The sequence below is a fragment of the Myxocyprinus asiaticus genome, chromosome 19 (genome assembly GCF_019703515.2).
Source record: "Myxocyprinus asiaticus isolate MX2 ecotype Aquarium Trade chromosome 19, UBuf_Myxa_2, whole genome shotgun sequence".
Classification (NCBI taxonomy): Eukaryota; Metazoa; Chordata; class Actinopteri; order Cypriniformes; family Catostomidae; genus Myxocyprinus; species Myxocyprinus asiaticus.
Genome location: NC_059362.1, coordinates 24,047,371 through 24,064,183, shown reverse-complemented (window position 1 = coordinate 24,064,183; position 16,813 = coordinate 24,047,371). Strand labels below are relative to the sequence as shown.

At 39.4% G+C, this 16,813-nt stretch overlaps 1 protein-coding gene across 8 annotated transcripts in view; it reads left to right on the top strand.

The window, feature by feature from the left end:
- The window catches only part of mdn1 (midasin AAA ATPase 1), an 82,096-nt gene that overhangs the window by 22,156 nt on the left and 43,127 nt on the right, over positions 1-16,813 (top strand). For all 8 annotated transcript variants that reach the window (XM_051725180.1, XM_051725185.1, XM_051725186.1 and 5 more), the window contains exons 25-42: positions 4,106-4,314; positions 4,481-4,627; positions 4,954-5,095; positions 5,219-5,353; positions 6,199-6,337; positions 7,106-7,244; positions 8,129-8,259; positions 9,842-9,980; positions 10,171-10,300; positions 10,752-11,009; positions 11,800-11,997; positions 12,263-12,471; positions 12,710-12,832; positions 12,966-13,163; positions 13,542-13,649; positions 13,763-13,951; positions 16,089-16,178; positions 16,313-16,576. In XM_051725180.1, the coding sequence (XP_051581140.1) occupies positions 4,106-4,314; positions 4,481-4,627; positions 4,954-5,095; positions 5,219-5,353; positions 6,199-6,337; positions 7,106-7,244; positions 8,129-8,259; positions 9,842-9,980; positions 10,171-10,300; positions 10,752-11,009; positions 11,800-11,997; positions 12,263-12,471; positions 12,710-12,832; positions 12,966-13,163; positions 13,542-13,649; positions 13,763-13,951; positions 16,089-16,178; positions 16,313-16,576 (2,948 nt within the window). The remainder of the gene's footprint in view (positions 1-4,105; positions 4,315-4,480; positions 4,628-4,953; positions 5,096-5,218; positions 5,354-6,198; positions 6,338-7,105; positions 7,245-8,128; positions 8,260-9,841; positions 9,981-10,170; positions 10,301-10,751; positions 11,010-11,799; positions 11,998-12,262; positions 12,472-12,709; positions 12,833-12,965; positions 13,164-13,541; positions 13,650-13,762; positions 13,952-16,088; positions 16,179-16,312; positions 16,577-16,813) is intronic.

Genomic DNA, 16,813 nt, shown 5'->3' with positions numbered 1-16,813 from the left:
TGACACTAAATGAACACGATATTTTATACAAAATAGTAATTATATAAATAAAAATGTACAATTATAATAAATATAGCTGCAAGCAGCAATTACAGGGCCAAGCACCAACATAGAAACCATTGCACAACACTAAGCACAACCCAAAAAATACAGAGTGCATATGACATACAGAGCAAACACATTACAAGTTGCCCGAGCATGGATTTGAACCTATGCCGTTCCGTTCCACAGGTCAATGCACAATCCACTGCACCACACCAAAGGGACATTCAAAGCTTTGAGCAATCACATCAAAGCACAGCAGTCACCATGATCAGCTTCATATTCATGTAAATTTTCAACCAAGATGAAAAACGCTAATTACGTATGTAACTGTGGTTCTGTGAATGCCGGATGACCAGCAGAGGCAGTGTTAAGCACAAATGGATAATCACAGCGGCAGCTAGATAGGTCAAGAAAATATAACAACAAAGTCATGTCGCGACGTAGACCATATAACGCAAGAATATAATCCACAGTAGCTCGGTACTCAGTCTCAGAATGCTTTCTCGCACATTCCGAATGACAAAGGACTCTGGCGGTCATCCGGAATTCACAGAACCACAGTTATATACGTAACTAGCGTTTTGTGAATTCCTATTGACTGCCAGAGGCAGTGTTAAGCACTAATGGATGACACATACCAACACAGGAATGCCACCCACCTGAAGCCATCAAGGTTGCTCCAGAAGAACTGCAGAACTCACATCATGAGAAGCAGCCATATTAACCTTGTAGAACCATGCAAAGGTACATGGAGAAGCCCAGGTAGCAGCAGCACAGATATCTGCCAAGGAAACACCTTGAAAGGCAGCCCAAGATGAAGAGACTGCCCTAGTAGAATGGCAAGAAACACCTTCTGGTAAGGGTATTTGAGCCTTATCATATGCCAATTTTATCACTTCTACAATCCAGCGTGACAGTCTCTGCTTAGACAAAGGCACACCCTTACGCACACCTCCATGACAGACAAATAACTGGTCTGTCTGTCTGAACAACGCGGTATAATTAACAAGACTTTAAAGCACGTACGGGGCACAGGAGATGATCTCTCATAACCATATTGGGTGGAGATGAGGGCAGACGAAAAGCAGACAGATTAATAGACTGATTCACAAATTGTGGTAACAGTACTTTTGGAAGAAAGGTTGGATTAGGACGAAGAATGACCCCTGAATCCTCTGGAAACCAGCGCAAACACAACTCACTCACAGAGAGTGCATGGATCTCACTTACTCATTTAGCAGAAGCAACAGCTAACAGGAATGCTGTCTTTAAAGACACCCATTTAATATCTGCCTCACCCATTGGTTCGAATGGCGATGTACTAAGAAAGTCTAAGACAAGTGGCAAGTCCCACACAGGAAAAAGAGTCCCATGAACCGGCTTTAAGCACCTTGCCCCCTTCAAAAAATTGCAAACAAAATTGAGACCCCACAGAAGAACCATCAATTGGGGCATGATGTGCAGATATGGCAGCGACATACACCTTTAAAGTAGAAGCCGCTTTATTGTTGTCCAGTAAGTGTTGCAAAAAACTCAAGACCTTTGGCACAGCACAGTGAAACGGATCAATTCTCTGAGCTCCACACCATGAAGAGAATATTCTCCAATGAGCAGCATAAAGCTGTTGCGTTGAAACAGCTCTGACATTATCCACAGTAAAGACTATCGCTGGATCACAATCTGCTAGAAGTGGGTTGGCCCCAGCATCCAAACCCAAAGCTGAATGCGAACCGGATCCGGATGCCAAACGCGACTGTCCATCTGGGAGAGGAGATCTCTCCTGGTGGGAAGCTGCCATGGCTCATGCTCTTAACAGACTCGGAAGGAGAGGGAACCATGGTCTGGCTGGCCATCGAGGCGCCACTAGAAGTACCCTACAGTTGCATAGGGATATTCTGTGTAGCATCTCCCACAACAGTGGAAAAGGAGGGAATGCATACAACAGGCATTTCGGCCATATGAATTTATATGATTTCAAAATAGCTCCTGATTTTAGGACATACGGTTCAATGCTTCATTGTGCTGACTTAAACTTCCATTGGGGAGAAAAAAAAGAACAATAAGAATACCTGCAAGCAGAAATTATCAGGGATAATTACAACTATTCAGTAAGTACAACACAAAAACATCCAGAACAAAATTCAACTTTAATGCTGGTCTAGATGGGGATCGAACCCACGATCCTTGGAACTATAGTCAAATACTCTACAGACTGTCCCACTCAGTTGACATAGCTCAAAAATGGCAAAGAGGCATCCAGAGTTTAGAGCAAGCACACAAGTGTGGGTTATCTTTTGAACTATAGGTGGCACTCTCTTTAAACTGCTCCGGTATTCTCAGGACATGATGTCGATAATGCATACCTATTTTCTTTCAAATCCGACAATGCATTTAAAATGTATATCACTTTTTCATAAAATTCAATATGGTGGAGAGGCAGTATGGCCGATATGGGAAAAACTGATATAGTTGAAATCCGCATGACCTAAGGAATCCACAGACACCAACCCATGAATTTAGGACAAACAGTTCAAAAGTTATGGGCAAAAAAAGCAATTTCTCACAATTCTTGACCCATAGGTGGCACTGTCACGGAACTCTGCATGTGCCCTCAGACAATGGTCCTCGTGACGCATGCCAAGTTTAGTTTTGATAGGACAAAGTGTTCCCAAGATACAGCCTCCATTTAACATTGACCTCGGTAACTTTGCGAACAAAGGCGAAAATCTGAATTCTGTATTATCATTTCTTTGCGGCTCGGTCTGGAGAATATTTCAAGACATTGTTTGGGAAAATTGTAATTAGGATGCATAAACATCATAAACCAAGATGGCAGCCACTGTAATGGGTGGAGTTTTAATGTATTTCATATGAATCATCAGGTGCAGAGTAATTGGACAAAAAATAAAAAAGAATGGTGTCTCAAGAACAAATGGTTCAAAAGATATGCACAGAAGAATAGTGATTTTTTGAACTGGTGGTGGCGCTATAGAGTTTGTGCTAGAGGTCCCAAATTTGCTATGGGCACTATTCATGCCCACACCACTATCAGTGTGCCAAATGTAATCATTTTCCTATTTACGGTTCTATGAGCTGCCATAGAATGCCATTGCGGAGAAATAATAATGAAAATACTAACAGATACATTAGGTGGCACAGCACCTTCGGTGCTTGGCCCCTAATAATTGTAGGTTTGCGGGGAAACCGTAACCTTTGCACGGTCACACACCAGCCACAGGACAGTATTGTGAAGCACAGGGTGCCGCCGACACTAACAATTAGTAAAAAGTAAAACACATTAAAATATGAGAAATCCGTTCTGATGATGGTGTAGAGCGAGCTGTCACAGCTTGAAAGGTCGAATCCTCACAACTCAAGTACGCTGTACTGAACAGTACAAGAGAAGACAACAACTTATAGTGAGAATTTGAGAGAGGCTGAGCACCGTGCTGCTCTGGATTTTATTTTCTGTATAAACCCCAGCAGTTTCTGCAGCAGGAACACTGCTGGTGTAAAAGCACATACGTCGTTTACTGCAAAGTTGTCCAGACACACTGCTTCATTGCTGCTCACGTACTGCTTCGAAATGCTGTGTGCAACAGGCATTAGAGTTTGTGCTACTTGAGTGCCTTTTGCCAGTGATATTTATTCCAAGCTATTACTGCCATGTCAGATGATATTTTGTTACCCCTGATTATTAGGGATGTCCCAATACTGGTATCGGAATCGGGTCCGATACCGCACTCATGCTCCAATACCAAAAACTGATACCATCTGATGCACGAATGTCATTACATAAACATTCAGCACACTAATTATAATCATGCTATGTCCTAGTGAGATTATTTAACCACAAATAAACAGAAAAACAGAAAAACAAAAAAACAGGTATCGGCTAGTACCAAAAAGTAAGTATAGGTACTCGTACTCGTTCTTAAAAAAAAAAATCATATCGGGACATCCTTACTGATTATGTAAAGTTGAATTGTAGATTTTACCATCTGTTTATAAATATATGTCAAGATTTTATGCAAACAACATGTATGGTTTTTCCCTAAAGGCGTGCTTATCGATGCAATGCGGAAAGGTTATTGGATCATTCTGGATGAATTGAACCTTGCACCAACTGATGTGCTCGAGGCCCTCAATAGATTGCTGGATGACAACAGAGAGCTCTTCATTGCTGAGACACAAGAAGTGGTCAAAGCCCACCCCAGATTCATGCTCTTTGCCACTCAGAATCCTCCTGGGCTCTACGGGGGCAGAAAGGTGCATTAGCTTTTCAAAATTGCATACTACCATGCTACACTTACTATTGCTGCAGTATATACTATGTATACTGTGCACAGTATGCAATTTTTCTAATCTGTAAAGAATGTATCTAAATGATACTGTATCTAAAGATCACTTGGGGTCTAACCTATGTGTCTTGTAGGTTCTGTCCCGAGCATTCAGGAATCGTTTTGTGGAGCTACATTTTAACGAGCTGCCCAGTTCAGAGCTGGAGAACATTCTCCATCAGCGCTGCAGTCTGCCCCCTTCCTATTGCTCCAAACTCATCAAAGTTATGCAAAACCTCCAGGTTTGTATCTCAAACATGTGGTCTAATGCAGCAACAGTTTCCCAAGATTTAGGCCAACGTCTTAAAGGCTCACAAAGAATACCACCATCTCTCTAGTAGTTCATGATGCTTTTTATAGTGTTTTGTCAGATTTGTGAAAAATGTCATTTAAAGACCCCATGAAATCAAAATTGGAGTTTTATGGCTTTTAGTCCATGTCTATTAGCTTTGAAGAAATCTGTAGGCTAGCATACTGCTAAAAGGAGGGATTTTATAGGGTCTTTAAGTCTTTGCTGTTACATGTGCTCTAGAGAACTTCATGTGTTGTGTGTATTTGTATGTGTCAGTCTTTACGTAGTGGATCCAGTGTGTTTGCTGGGAAACATGGTTTCATCACTTTAAGAGACCTGTTCCGCTGGGCTGAACGCTATAGGCTGGAGGAGCAGAATGACTCTTCTCGTGATTGGCTACAGCATCTGGCCGATGACGGTAACATCCAGCGACAAAACATTTTTTTGTAATACTAAATATCAGAAATGTGTAAATTCTGTATTTACATAGTTATACATTTTTTTATTTTTTATTATTTATACAAATTGTTCTGTCTTTCAGGCTACATGCTGTTGGCTGGCCGTGTCAGGAAGCCAGAGGAAGTACAGACCATCCAGAGTATTCTAGAGAAGCACTTTAAAAGAACAGTGAACCCAGATACTCTTTTCTCTGAAGCTCAGGTCACCTCTCAGTTCAGTGAGTTTGGAAGCACAGACACAACTCAAACACAGTTTAAACACAGTAGCACATCACATTCTGACATCAGGTCGATGACTTTCAATTAGGAACCTTGTGCTCACTGGGTGTTCCATTGCTGTATCACATAAACAAACCAGTAATACTGCACAGGGCAGTTTAATGACAATCCCTTAATGATAAGGTATCTTAGCACTTTTCACCTCCAGCATGTTCTTATGTAATATGTAAAGTTTTTGAGTGTGAGTTTATTGACTGAACGTTGTGAACCTTTTCCCATCAATGCAGATAAATTAAAGGAATAGTTCAGCCAAAAATGAAAACTCACCCTCAAATCATTCTAAACCTGTATGACTTTCTTTTTTCTAAGGGACACAAAAAGGTGAATTTTTTGAAGGGTATCCAGAATATAACGGCTTAAATTTCGGTCTGTTTTTCATCATTATAATATGGCTTCAAAAGACTTGTGACATAGAACAAAAGTTGTATTGACCACTTTTATGATGTTTTTTTTGTTTTAACATTTTGGATTTTCCCTAGTCCTCATTCACTTTAATTGTATGGAAAAACGTGTGTCCAGGATATTCTTAAATTAATTGTTTGTATTCCATGGAAGACAGAAAGTCAGATGCATTTGCAATGTCATGAATGTGAGTAAATAATGACAGAAATTACATTTTGGGGTGAACTATTCTTTTGAGATGGCGAAATCTCCTCTCTGCAATTCTGTATATTATGTTCCCCATTACCCACAGGTCTGTTTGATTAGCTCATTGTATTACTAATGGCCATATTGATTGGTTTGCTTGGCTCAGTTTGATATATTGATGCTTGGCTTTTTGCAGGCCCTTTTGTGGACAGTATTGCGGGCGTCCCTGAAGAGTTTGGTCATGTGGTGTGGACCCAAGGCATGAGGAGACTGGCTGTGCTTGTGGGACGAGCGCTTCGTTTTGGAGAGTCTGTCCTGCTTGTAGGGGACACGGGGTAAGCTGTGATGCAATCCTTACTTGAACCTGAATGAGTACATTACTAATCAGAGAGACAAAAACTGACCAGCTACCATGACACTGCCTCTAAATTCTAATAGAAGAGTCCTAATGGAGATACTTTGTTAGATTTCTTGTGATGTTTTTAATCAAAATGTTCTGCATATTGCAATCTAAAGTATTACATTAGAAATAAAATTTGTAAAATTGTTTACAATCATTCTATCACATTCACTTTAAAGATCTCATGAAATAAAAAGTTTTTGTAGCTTTAAGTCAATGTTTGCTAGCTTTGAGGTCTTCTCTATGCAAGTGCACACCTAAAAGTGTAACCAGTTAACTTTTAGCACATATACACTTTAAAAATATACATTTTCTCTCTTCTGGGAAACCAAAATATTGATGACCCATCCTGCACACTTGGGCGTATCCAATTTTTGTCCAATAAAATGCTTTCTAGAATGACTATGTCCCCTGTCTCCCAATACCACTCTGACTAGCAATACTATGCAATAGTTTACTGTGATGTAAAATAAAGGCTTTTGACTGTTTAAAAAAAAGAACATACTCTTAGATACTTTATGTTCCACCCCATCTTTCCATTTTAAGAGAAAATATGTCAACAAAGGAAAGAAAATTGAGCTCAAGAAGTCAAGCCACTTCTTTGCATCTGTAAAACTTTTAGTGACTTAACTGGTTATTTGTAAATAGACCATCAAATGGCTAAAGCTCAGTTGGCTCTCATTTTTCCTCTCCTCACCTGCAGGTGTGGTAAGACAACGATCTGCCAGCTGTTTGCGGCACTAGCTGGTCAGAAATTTTTCTCCCTTAACTGCCATTTACATATGGAGACGTCTGACTTTCTTGGTGGCCTCCGACCTGTTCGTCACACAGGAACACAACAGGTACAATACAGATATCTTCAGATTATTGAGTCAGGATGCCCCATTTACACCTTGTATTAACATGCGCTTTCGGTGATCTGATCACTATCGGATAGCACTTGACCACATTAAATGCCAGGTGTAAATCCACCCATGACACTTTGTGATCACTGAAACCACATTCAGAGGTGGTCAGGGACGGATTCTGACCACATTCAAAATGCGTTTTCGTTAACCGGATAAAACTATGTAAGTAATTATGTGATGAGGTTATGCTATAGTCATCCATTGTTAATGTGCTATATTGCGGTTTAATCTGCCATTGCAATGTAAAGAATGCAACAGACACTGCCGTCTTGCAATCCTGTCACCAGAACCATGAAGAATATTCCATGAATTATTCAATTGAAATACACTTGGAATATCTTGTCTTTCTCCTCAAATCACTCACGTGAAACCAGGCTTCCCTCGTGCGTTTCAGATGAGAAGCATATTTTCGCACTTACAAAGTGCAGAACGCGAGATGAATATCATTAAATTTGTTTAGCCGACCCGAAATTTGGCTTTTGCAGCTGCTAAAAATTGCTCAGTGAAGGTAAAACCCTAACTGTCAAAGTTATGAAAAGTGTTTGAATTATCCATCAATGTTTTTAAAATTACTATAAGATGGAGAATTTTCAGTTACCATAGCCTCTGATGAAATTTGTAAGTAGCGTTTTTAATTTTGCTTAGGTAACTTTGATTGGATCTCTATCCGATCACAGTGGAGACACATTTGACTGCAAGGTGTAAATGCAGCCTATGAGTCTATAACTGAAATTTAAACCCATTCTCAGACTAACATCTGATTACATATATTCATCAATGCTGTTGTTTATTTTGATTGGACATTAAATATTTTTCAGGCTGATGTAGAAGACGGCCGTCTGTTTGAGTGGAATGATGGCCCACTGGTCCTGGCAATGAAACAGGATGGTGTGTTTCTGATGGATGAGATCTCGCTGGCAGATGACTCTGTGCTGGAGAGACTCAACAGGTGTGGATTTACACAGAATATTAAGAAGTCAATTCCTCCAGTCTATATCAATTTGCTGTGTCAACTTAAACTTAAGACTAAGGACCATTTTCTAATTCTGCATCTAAACAGTATATATATACACCGATCAGCCACAACATTAAAACCACATGCCTAATATTGTGTAGGTCCCCCTCATGCCGCCAAAACAGTGCCAACCCGCTTCTCAGAATAGCATTGTGAGATGTTATTCTTCTCACCACAATTGTACAGTGTGGTTATCTGAGTTACCTTAGACTTTGTCAGTTCGAACCAGTCTGGCCATTCTCTGTTGTAAGGCGTTTCCTTCCGCATAACTGTCCCTCACTGGATGTTTTTTGTTTTTGGTACCATTCTGAGTAAATTCTAAAGGCAATTGTGTGTGAAATCTCAGGAGATCAGCAGTTACAGAAATACTCAAACCAGCCTGTCTGGCACCAACAATCATCCATGCGATTATCTAATCAGCCAATCATGTGGCAGCAGTGCAGTGCATAAAATCATATGGGTCAGGAGCTTCAGTTAATGTTCACATCAACCATCAGAATGGGGAAAATATGTGATCTCAGTGATCTGGAGCTTGGCATAATTGTTGGTGCTAGATGGGCTGGTTTGAGTATTGGTGCCAAAAACAAAAAAACATCAGGTGAGGGGCAGTTCTGTGGATGGAAATGCCTTGTTAATGAGAGAGGTCAACAGAGAATGGCCAGACTGGTTCAAACTGACAAAAGTCTACGGTAAGTCCGATAACCGCTCTGTACAATTGTGGTGAAAAGAATAGCATCTCTGAATGCGAGTTGGCACTGTTTTGGGGGCACAAGGGGGACCTACGTAATATTAGGCTGGTGGTTTTAATGTTGTGGCGGATCGGTGTGTATGTATATGTGTGTATGTATATGTATATGTATATGTGTGTATTTCTAATATATATTTATATATACACACACACATACAGCACTGTGCAAAAGTTTTAGGCACTTCTGAAAAATGTTACATAGTGAGGATGTCTTCAAAAATAATGCCATAAATAGTTTTCATTTATCACTTAATGTCATACAAAGTCCAGTAAACATAAAAAAGCTAAATCAATATTTGGTGTGGCCACCTTTGCCTTTAAAACAGCACCAATTCTCCTAGGTACACCTGGACACAGTTTGTCTTGGTTGTTGGCAGATAGGATGTTCCAAGCTTCTTGGAGAATTCGCCACAGTTCTGCTGTCTATTTAGGCTGTCTCAATTGCTTCTGTCTCTTCATGTAATCTCAGACTGACACTATGTTCAGTGGGGGGCATGACATCTGTTGCAGGGCTCCCTGTTCTTCTATTTGCAAAAGTAATGTTTGGGAGTCTAACATTTATTTTTCCTATTGACACACTAAAGCTGAAGATATAAATAACCATCTTAAGACAAATGCTTTTGTGAAACATCTCATATGCCTAAGACTTTTGCACAGTGCTGTGTATATATATATATATATACATCAAACTTCTACATCAATAATACTGCTGCTTCTCATTCCTGAAGCAATTGTGTGACTTTGTGGGTGTGTCTGTGTTCTATATAGTGTGCTGGAGACTGAAAAGTCTTTGGTGCTGGCAGAGAAAGGCAGCGGAGATGATGATGATGTTGAGCTCATCATCGCTGGCAAGAAGTTCCGACTTGTTGCTACCATGAACCCTGGAGGTGACTTTGGAAAGAAAGAGGTCAGAGCATGGAGAATTATTTTGGCTAACAATTATATAATTGAGGTTTCAAAAAATCTTTGTTGTATCATTGACCAGTAGTTGGATTCTCTAAAGATATTTAGTAATAGTGAAATAAATGGATTGATGGATCATGTTTTCCTGGAAAAACAAGCAAGTGGTACTGACTTTTTTGTTTGTCTGTTTAAAGCTGTCTCCAGCACTAAGGAACAGGTTCACAGAGATTTGGTGCCCCCAGAGTAACAGCCGCAATGATCTGATACAGATCATCCAACATAACCTGCGGCCCGGACTATCTCTGGACCAGAATGACCACCAAGGTGACTCATTTTGCAACAAAATAACAATCTTTCTGTGAAACACAAAAGAGGATGTTTGGCAGAATGTTAGTCTCAGTCACCATTTACTTTCATTGTATGGAGAAAAAAAAATGCAATGAAAGTGAATAGTGACCAAGGATAACATTCTGCTTAACATCTCATTTTTTCACTTGAGAGATTTGTCTTCCCATTTTTCTATGGTGTCCAATTTTGTCTGTGCATTTGTAGTGTTTTTGATGTGCAACTGGTCAGTAATCTGGAAATGTTTTTACTTTACATTATTACTTCCTGTATAGTGTAGTTATTGCACTACAGTATATGCCTTTATACTGTATACAGTAAATTATTTCACAATCAGGCTATCACAATCTGTTTTTCCTTTTAAGAACTGGAAAAGCATTTATATTGCAAAAGCATTTTGAAAATTGTCTCTCCTCTCTTCCCAATCCAGGTAAAGACGTAGCAGAGCTCATGTTGGACTTCATCGACTGGCTGACCAATCAGGAGTTTGGACGGCGGTGTATTCTAAGCGTGCGAGACATTCTGTCATGGGTGAACTTTATGAACACTGTGTGTGAGAGGGACGAGGATGGCTTCATGACAATGGGCGAGCTGGAGGAAGAGGAACCTGAATGGGATCTTAGACTGGACACCATAACAGCCTTTATTCATGCAGCATGCCTTGTGTATGTGGATGGAATCGGCTCAGGTGGGAGAAGAGACAGTGCTTTTTTCTTGTTTTGGTACCAATTTACCACCAAAATGATTAAGAACTTTGAGGTACACTTAGTAATTTAATGTTTCACTGGCTAATATGACAGAGGTCTTGGACTTTATACTGACAGTTTTCGCCATAGATGCAGCATCACTCAAAATTAAAAGTCTTAAGTTACAGATGCCATTGTCAAAATGCCCTATATGCAGTCAGCCTTGAACCATTTATTCTGCAAACCAAAGTGTCCAATAACAGATGGGTTACAGAGATAAAGCAGCTGGTCATTTGATCTCAAATTTGCGGTCCCCATGAGACAACCTGCTCAGTGTAAAATTATGACTGAAGTCTTCATCTCACAAGTGTACATACTTTCTTTGTGTGTAAGATTTATTTTATAAGGAAAAAGTTACTAAATCCCCCTTAAAGAAGATTTTAAATGTAGCTTTTTTTTTTTTTTTGTAGCCTATTTTGCTGTATTTGTTTTTCTACAGTAGGACACAATTATGAAAATAAATTCTGTAACACTTCACAAGTATTCCAACATTCCAACGTTCAATTGTTTAGGTAACAAACAATTTTGATCAGTCAAATATCAGAGGAATGACACTAGGAAATGCCATTTTAAAATAAAACAAAAGCTGTATATATTTCATTAAAGCTTTTAATGGTGTAATATTCCTTCCATTAATTTACTTAGTGTAACTGTAATTCCTTCCATTTATTTACTGAGCGTAACCCGTACATCCTTGTTAATGGCCTCTTTGTTTTCTTCTCTCTTGAGCAGGAACCACAGTGTCGGCTGCAGAGAATGCGCTGGTGGCACGGAAGGCATGTCTGAACTACCTGGAGAAGAGTTTGAGCAGAATTACTGAGCTGGATGAAGAGATGCAGGACGCACTTGGAGTCTATGACACCACCGTCTCCAGAGAGCCCCAGTGGGGTGAAGATTTTTTTGGCATTGACCCCTTCTACATAGCAGCAGGTGAAAATGTCTCTAAAATTTGGTCTGACAGTTTAATTTTTGACTTTTTAAATAATGGCCTAGATATTCCTTTCTTGCTTCAGTGACAAAAAAGTACCATGGTACTACCATTTTACTGAAAGTACCACGTTATTCTTTGGAGTACCATGTAAATACAATGGCACATGATTATGGTAATCATTAAGTTCTGTGGTAGTACCATTTGACACTTTTTTAAGAATTACAGCATTTTATACAAACACACTGACTCCTAATCTTCTCACAGGTCCTGAGAGTGAGGGCAGGAATCTGTCAGACTATGCCTTGAGTGCAGGCACTACTGCAGTGAATGCTCAAAGGATTCTGCGGGCACTAAAGCTCCAGAGACCTATACTTTTAGAGGGCTCACCTGGAGTGGGCAAGACCAGCCTGGTCGCTGCTCTTGCCAAGGCCTCTGGGAACCACCTTGTCAGGATCAACCTCTCTGAACAAACTGTATGTCAGAGAAGTTTAAAGACTTTTACTTTAGCACATTGCATAGCATCAAATCAAGAACGCTACCAAAAAACAAAACAAAACAAAAAAAGCGTATTATCTAGAACCTTTTTTTGTACATACACGTCAGATTAAGAAAGCGTAACACTTAAACTACACAGACTCTGTTTGTGAGCCACTGATGGGATGTCGAAATGAAAAGTTGAAATAAATGTGCTGTTTTGTCCTCTCTGCACAGGATGTTACAGATCTGTTTGGGACAGACCTGCCAGTTGAAGGGGGTAAAGGAGGGGAGTTTGCTTGGCGTGATGGTCCTCTCCTTGCTGGGCTGAAAGCAGGACATTGGATTGTTCTAGATGAGGTACATATGAATGGTTGATGGATGTATGTCACTTTATTTTCCAGTCTGAAATGATTGCTCTAAATTATGTTTTTGTTAAATCTGCCTCTAAATTAGTTGAGTAGCTTTAATTGCTGATTGTTCCCTTCCACAGCTGAATCTTGCCTCTCAGTCAGTGCTGGAGGGCCTTAACGCTTGCTTCGATCATCGAGCTGAGATCTACATCCCTGAGCTGGGTATGAGCTTCCATGTTCAGCAAGAGAAGACAAAGATCTTTGGCTGCCAGAACCCTTTCACTCAGGGTGGAGGACGCAAGGGCCTTCCCAAGTCTTTCCTTAACAGATTCACTCAGGTCAATATTTACCTATAGCAATTACAAAAAAGAAATATGACCAAAAAGCATAAAACATTGAATCAAAACTAGGCCTGTTTTTTTTTTTTTTTATTTTTTTTTTTAAGAAGAGTTTAGAAGAGCAAAACTAATGATCCAATATCTCTGCTGAAAATGTTAAATATGGATTCTCGGTGGCACAAAACTTAAAATCTGTTTTAAAGGTGGTCCTCTATTTTACGGACAACATTAATATATGATAATATTGCAGTAGTTTGTATTCTTTTGTATGTCATGGTCTGAAATGTTGGACATAAAATAAGGGGACCAAAATACATATACAAATACAGTAATGATTGTGGTGTACATTGATTTGCATTCTATGCTCATCTGATTCAGGTATATGTGGATGCATTAACCAGTGAAGACATGCAGTTCATTGGTGACTCCATCTTTCCTAACATTGACAACAAAATCATCTCAAAAATGGTGCAGTTCAACAACCGGGTAAGAGGAAGAGGCCTCACTCCCCCGTTGTATTTTTTTTGGTTAATCTTTTGATTGACAAGTTAGCTATTTCCTCTGTGCATCTTTTTAACACTTTGATTTTCTTCTCTAAGCTTGTCCAAGAGGTGACAGTTGAGAGGAAGTGGGGTCAGAAAGGAGGGCCATGGGAGTTTAATCTCCGTGATCTCTTCCGTTGGTGTCAGCTGATGCAGACAGACCAATCACCAGGCTTCTTCAACCCTGGCCAGCATGTTGGACTCGTGTATGCAGACCGCATGAGGACTGAGGCTGACAAGGCGCAGGTAGCCACACTAATGTTGCTACCATGTATTACACAGCTCTCTGAAATACTTGATTGTGATTTAGTCATCATGCTATTGAGCAGAATATTTTTTGTAATAATGACCATTAAACTGTATATTTACATGTATCCATGGGAAAATACCATGTCTCTTGTATCACTCCACAATTTATCTCTCTGTTTATATCAACAGAAGTTATAACACTTAAACTCAAAATGATGAGCTGAATGAGAGATAATTTAAAATAAAGGGCAATGTGTTACATTGTAGCTACAGTGCATTCAGAAAATATTCAGACCCCTTAATTTTTTTTCACATTATATGTTGCGGCCTTATGCTAAAATGCTTTAAATTATTATTATTTTTATATCAATCTACACTCCATACCCCATAATGACAAAGCAAAAACCAGATTTTTGATAACTTTGCAAATTTATTAAAAAGAAAAAAACTGAAATATCACATTGACATAAGTATTCAGACCCTTAACTCAGTACTTAGTTGAAGCACCTTTGGCAGCGATTACAGTCTTTTTGGGTATGATGCGACAAGATTAGCACACCTGGATTTGGGGGTTTTCAGCATTTTTTCTCTATAGATCCTCTCAAGCTCTGTCAGTTTGGATGGGGACTGTCGGTGGACAGCCATTTTCAGGTATTTCCAGAGATGTTAGGTTCAAGTCCACACTCTGGCTGGGCCACTCAAGGAATAATTCACAGAGTTGTCCCAAAGCCACTCTTGCGTTGTCTTGGCTGTGTGCTTAGGGTCATTATTCTGTTGGAAAGTGAACCTTCATCCTAGTCTGAGGTCCTGAGCTCTCTGGACCAGGTTTTCATTAAGGATATCACTGTATTTTGCTGCATTCAGCTTTCCTTCAACCCTGACCAACCCTGGTAGTTCCTTTGACCTCATGGCTTGGTTTTTGCTCTGATTTGCATTTTCAGCTGTGAGACCTTATATAGACAGGTGTGTGCCTTTCCAAACCATTTCCAATCATTTGAATTTGCCACAGGTGGACTCCAGTCAAAGTGTAGAAACAGCTCAAAGATGATCCAGAGAAATGGGATGCACCTGAGCTGAATTTCAAGTGTCATAGCAAAGGGTCTAAATAATTATGTCAATGTGATATTTCAGTTTTTTCTTTTTAATACATTTTCTTTTTAAAAAGTTATCAAAAATCAGTTTTTTGCTTTGTCATTATGGGGTATGAAGTGTAGATTGATGTGAAAAAAATTATAATTTAAAGCATTTTACCATAGGGCTGCAACATAACAAAATGTAAAAAAAACGAAGGAGTCTGAATACTTTCTGAATGTACTGTGAATATGGTATCTAGCTAGTATATAGAAAAAGTAACTTAGATTGCAGTTTTATAATATTATTGCTGCGTTCATCCTTTTGATATTATTATTATTATTATTGTTGGCTATTTTTTTTTGTGCAAAAGCTTAAAGGTGCTTTAAGTTATTTTTAGCCATTCTACTTCCACAAGACTGAGCCACTGGATTAGCCACACCACCTCTCTCCAAAACCCTGCACTCCAAATATACCAAATGAGCTTTGAGACATCATGCAGAAATGTTTGTTAAAAACAACAGCAGCAAAATAGTGCCCTCAACAGACAACTGTTATGAACAACATGGCTTAAAAATGGCAGTATGTTATAATAATTCATTGCAACTACAACACTGAGAACGTGCAAAGTGATTGACAGATCGAAAGTGTCATTGTCCGTGGTCCGGGGACACATTTTTGTTCACTGTTTACAGAGTCTAGAGCTGTCACCGAAACAGGTGAGATGTCTTACAACACTTATTTCAGTAATATCTCTCAGGGAGTAGGAATATTTTTTGCGTACCTTTCCATGAAAAAATCGTTTACAGCACCTTTATGCTAAACTACAATAATAATAATAATAAAACAAATTCAACTCAAATCAATATTTAATGTCCATGAGTTTATTTATTTGGTAAGTAGCTGTGTAATAAGCAAAATAATGAATATTCATTATCACAGAATAAACCCCTTGGTCATGAAAACCTTGTCTGGAGTTTATTTTGCAGTAATAACCATAATCTGTCAAAATGAGTTATGATGATACTCCTGTTGATCAATGATGTGAATTTTTTATCCTCAGGTATTAGCTGTTTTTAGAAAGGTTTTTGGGGAAGACTTTGAGCCATATTTGGGTTCCAGACAGTTCTATATCACACCTTTGAATCTGCAGGTTTGTTGGAAATGTAATATACTGTACCAACAATGAACTTGTATGTAGTACACATAATGCAAACTCTTATTGCCCTAAGAAGTCTTAAAAAGCATTGGGTGTGATCTTTGTCTCTCTCTTACACACACATGCAGTTGGGTTACTCAGTCCTCCAGCGTAGTGGAGGAGCACCTGTTGCTCTGGACCCTCCTCTCTCCATCACCCACCAGTGTTTGCATCCGCTGGAGGCTCTGATGAAGTGTGTGGAGATGGGCTGGATGGCCATACTGGTGGGTCCCACTGCAAGTGGAAAGAGCAGTCTAGTGCATCTGCTCGCACTGTTAACAGGACATAGACTGAGGGTCATGGCCATGAACAGCGCCATGGATACTACCGAGCTACTAGGTGGCTTTGAGCAGGTCAGTAACAATTGAAGCAAGCTGATGGTGTCTGTCTTATGGATTCTTTAAAGGGATTCTGCACCCAGAAATAAAAATTCTGTCATCATATTGTTCCAAACCCATATGACTTTCCTATGTGGAACACAAAAGATGATGTTAGGCAGTTATGTTAGTGTCAGTCACAATTAACTTATTTTTTTATTTTTTTTTCATTATTTTTCCATATAATGGAAGTGAATGGTAACTGAGGCTGTC